We start from the raw sequence: 3,074 nt of genomic DNA on the forward strand, positions 1-3,074 counted from the left end.
CCGGAAACGGAACGTAACGGTAACGGTACGGCCGTCGCCGCTACCTACTACTCCACCGACCGATTACATCGCCACGACTCCTCCCCCGTTCCCCCCCCCCCCCCCCCCCCACCCCACCTCCCCTCGTTTCCTGCCCAGGAGCCCATCGGAGGTCGCGCCTCGACCCATACACATCCTCCCTCTGTCGGCGATCACCACGATGAAGGTCGCCGCGAGCACTGTCAGGCCTCGGGCTGGTCTCCTCGTGCTCTTCCTCTGCCTCTGCCTGACTCTGTGGCTCGTCGAGGCTCGACCCAGCAAGCGAGCGCCCTCGAAAGAATACGACTATGTCGTCGTGGGCGCCGGCACCTCGGGCCTCACTCTTGCCGCTCGCCTCTCCGAGGATCCAAGCGTGACGGTGGCGGTGCTCGAGGCTGGGATCGACTACAAGTCCAACTTGCTCAACCAGCAGGTGAGCCGTGGCTGCGTTTGGTCCTGTGAGCCCTTCGGCCGCTGTACTGAACCCGGGCCCCCGCCTCCGTCGCCCTCCCCTTCTCCCCCTCGCTCTTGGACAGCTGACCACCATCCCCGGTGCCGACGTGATCGGCGCAGGAGCCAGCACGGCCGACATCCCGCAGGCCTTGATCGACTGGGGCTTCGTCACCGAGCCTCAGGCTGGCGCAGCGAACCGTCGGGTCCACTTTGCGCGCGGCAAGTGCCTCGGCGGCTCCTCGGCGCGCAACTTTATGATCTACCAGCGTCCGACCCGCCAGTCGCACCAGGAGTGGGTCGACCTGACGGGCGATGACTCGTGGAGTTTCGATGCGCGCTACGACGACTACCGCAGGACGATGGCCGCCACGGGGCCGCGGCACGAGCTGCGCAGGGACACGCCGGCGGCCGCGTACGAGGCGGATGCCTTTTCGCCCGCCGGGGGGCCTGTGCAGGTCAGCTTCCCCAACTACGCCCAGCCGTTTTCGGCGTCGCTGAGCCGCAGCCTCAACGAGCTCGGGGTCGAAACGGTGCGCGGGCACAACGGGGGCAGCATCAACGGCGTTCAGTACGCCACCTGCACCATCGAGGCGCGCGGTGGGCAGCGCTCGACGTCGCGCGCCTTCTACGACCAGATCAAGGGCCGACCCAACATCCGCATCTTCACCCAGGCCCGTGCCAGCAGGATCATCTTTGACACGGGAGGAGCGCGACCGAGGGCCAGCCAGGTCGTGTTCGAGGACCGCTCGGGGCTGTTTGGCGTCCTCGCCGGCAGGGACGCCACCGTGACGGCCAGGAGGGAGGTGGTACTGAGCGCCGGCGCCTTCCAGAGCCCGCACCTGCTCATGCTCTCCGGCATCGGCCCGAAAGGGGAGCCGGCCAAGTTCGGCATCCCTCTGGTCGTCGACTCGCCCCACGTCGGGCAGAACATGGCCGACCACATCTTCTTCGGGCCGAGCTACCCCGTCAAGGTCGAGACGCTGACCAGGCTCGCCTCGGATCCCGTCTACCTGGCGGCCCAGTACCTCAACTTCACCCACCAGCTTGGGCCCATGACCAACAACGTGGCCGACATGATCGCCTTCGAGCGCTGGTCGGACTCGACGCTGCGCTCGATCGGAGCCGATGCCCTCGCCTCTTACCCGCCCGACTGGCCCACGGTCGAGTACCTCTCCGCCCCGGGCTACGTCGGCAACTTTGACAACCTCTTTGTCGAAAACGCGCCCCGCGGCCTGCTGGGCACGCGCAACTTTGCCACGATCCTCGTCGCCCTGGTCAGCCCGCAGTCGCGCGGCACCGTGACGCTGCGGAGCGGCAAGGCCAGCGACCTGCCCCGGATCGACCCGCGCTGGCTGACGGACGTCACCGACCAAAAGGTGGCCATCGCCGCGTTCAAGCGGGTCCGGGCGCTGTTCGCCTCCAGCGCCATGGCGCCCATCCTCGCGGGGCACGAGACCGAGCCGGGCCTCGACGGCGTCAGGACCGACGACCAGATCCTCGCCTGGATCCGCAAGAACCTCATGACCGTCTGGCACCCGGCCTCGACCGCCCGCATGGGCCGCAGCATCGATCGCGCCGTCGTCGACGCCCAGTTCCGCGTGTTTGGCGTCGACGGCCTGCGTGTCGTCGACGCCAGCGCCTTTCCCTCGCTCCTCCCCGGCCACCCGCAGAGCGTCTGCTACATGATCGCCGAGCGCGCCGCCGCCCTCATCCTCGCCGACAAGTAGGCCTCGCCTCGGCGGCCGCAGCCTCGATGTGCTCCGGCCCGCGCCTCGAAGAGGTCCTCTGTGCCGGTCCCCTGTTCTAAGGGCCATGCGTCGAATCCCTAGCAGCTCTCGCCCTCTCTGGCCCTCTCTGGCCCTCTCTGGCCCTCTCTGGCCCTCTCTGGCCCTCTCTCCCCCTGTTTCCTTGTCTCTTTTTATCTGCGTTTCTCACTGTATGGATCGGAAAGGGAATGGAAGTTGTGCCTGTTCATGAAGTTACTGAACCTGCTCTGCAAACGGATATAGCGGATCGGGAGCAGGGTTGCTCTCCGAAGAAAGAGGAGCACAAAGGGTAGAAGGGGCTTGGGACTCTGACACTTGCCCATACGCAAGGATGCTGGGATGGTCATGGAATGCTGCCGAGGGGCAGGGCTACGCGGAATGGCTGATGGAATGCTCGTGTGGCAAGGCCCCATTTGCACAGGAGAGAGGAAATGCCAGCTTCTGCCTCTCTGCCTTGCACTCTGGTGCCTGACCCAAAGGTGGGGTAGAAGGTAGGGCGCTCTCGTTGGATCTGGGGCCAAAAGCTGTCGAGATTGCGGCGGGAAGAAGCCGACGCGTTCCGTTCGGTTCCGGAGGCCCCGGAGCGGAGCAGCGGAGCAGTCAGGCCAGCCGAGACAAGGCTGGGCACGGCTAGACGGCCATGGCGCAGCAGCAGCAGCAGCAGCAGCAGGTGTTGATCTCGAGCTCACCACCATCCTACCGCCCAAACCCAACACCACCACCACCACTGCTGCCAGCGCGCCCATCCGTCCACAGGGCCGCCCTCGCTCGTTCTCTTCCTCGTCTCTCGTATCAGCCAACCCCTCGACGTATAGTGCCCGAGCATGCAGGGTGCCT

The 3,074-nt window shown here is 66.4% G+C and overlaps 1 protein-coding gene across 1 annotated transcript; it reads left to right on the plus strand.

The window, feature by feature from the left end:
- Nucleotides 1-199: 199 nt before the first annotated feature.
- PFL1_05590 (uncharacterized protein) lies at nucleotides 200-2,198 on the plus strand (the record flags this gene model as incomplete). The annotated part of the gene is made up of 2 exons (XM_007883125.1): nucleotides 200-451; nucleotides 555-2,198. The coding sequence occupies 2 exons, from the start codon at nucleotides 200-202 to the stop codon at nucleotides 2,196-2,198; spliced, it is 1,896 nt and encodes a 631-aa protein (XP_007881316.1).
- Nucleotides 2,199-3,074: the final 876 nt, after the last annotated feature.

Source organism: Pseudozyma flocculosa, assembly GCF_000417875.1.
Source record: "Pseudozyma flocculosa PF-1 unplaced genomic scaffold scaffold00020, whole genome shotgun sequence".
NCBI classification, from domain to species: domain Eukaryota; kingdom Fungi; phylum Basidiomycota; class Ustilaginomycetes; order Ustilaginales; family Ustilaginaceae; genus Pseudozyma; species Pseudozyma flocculosa.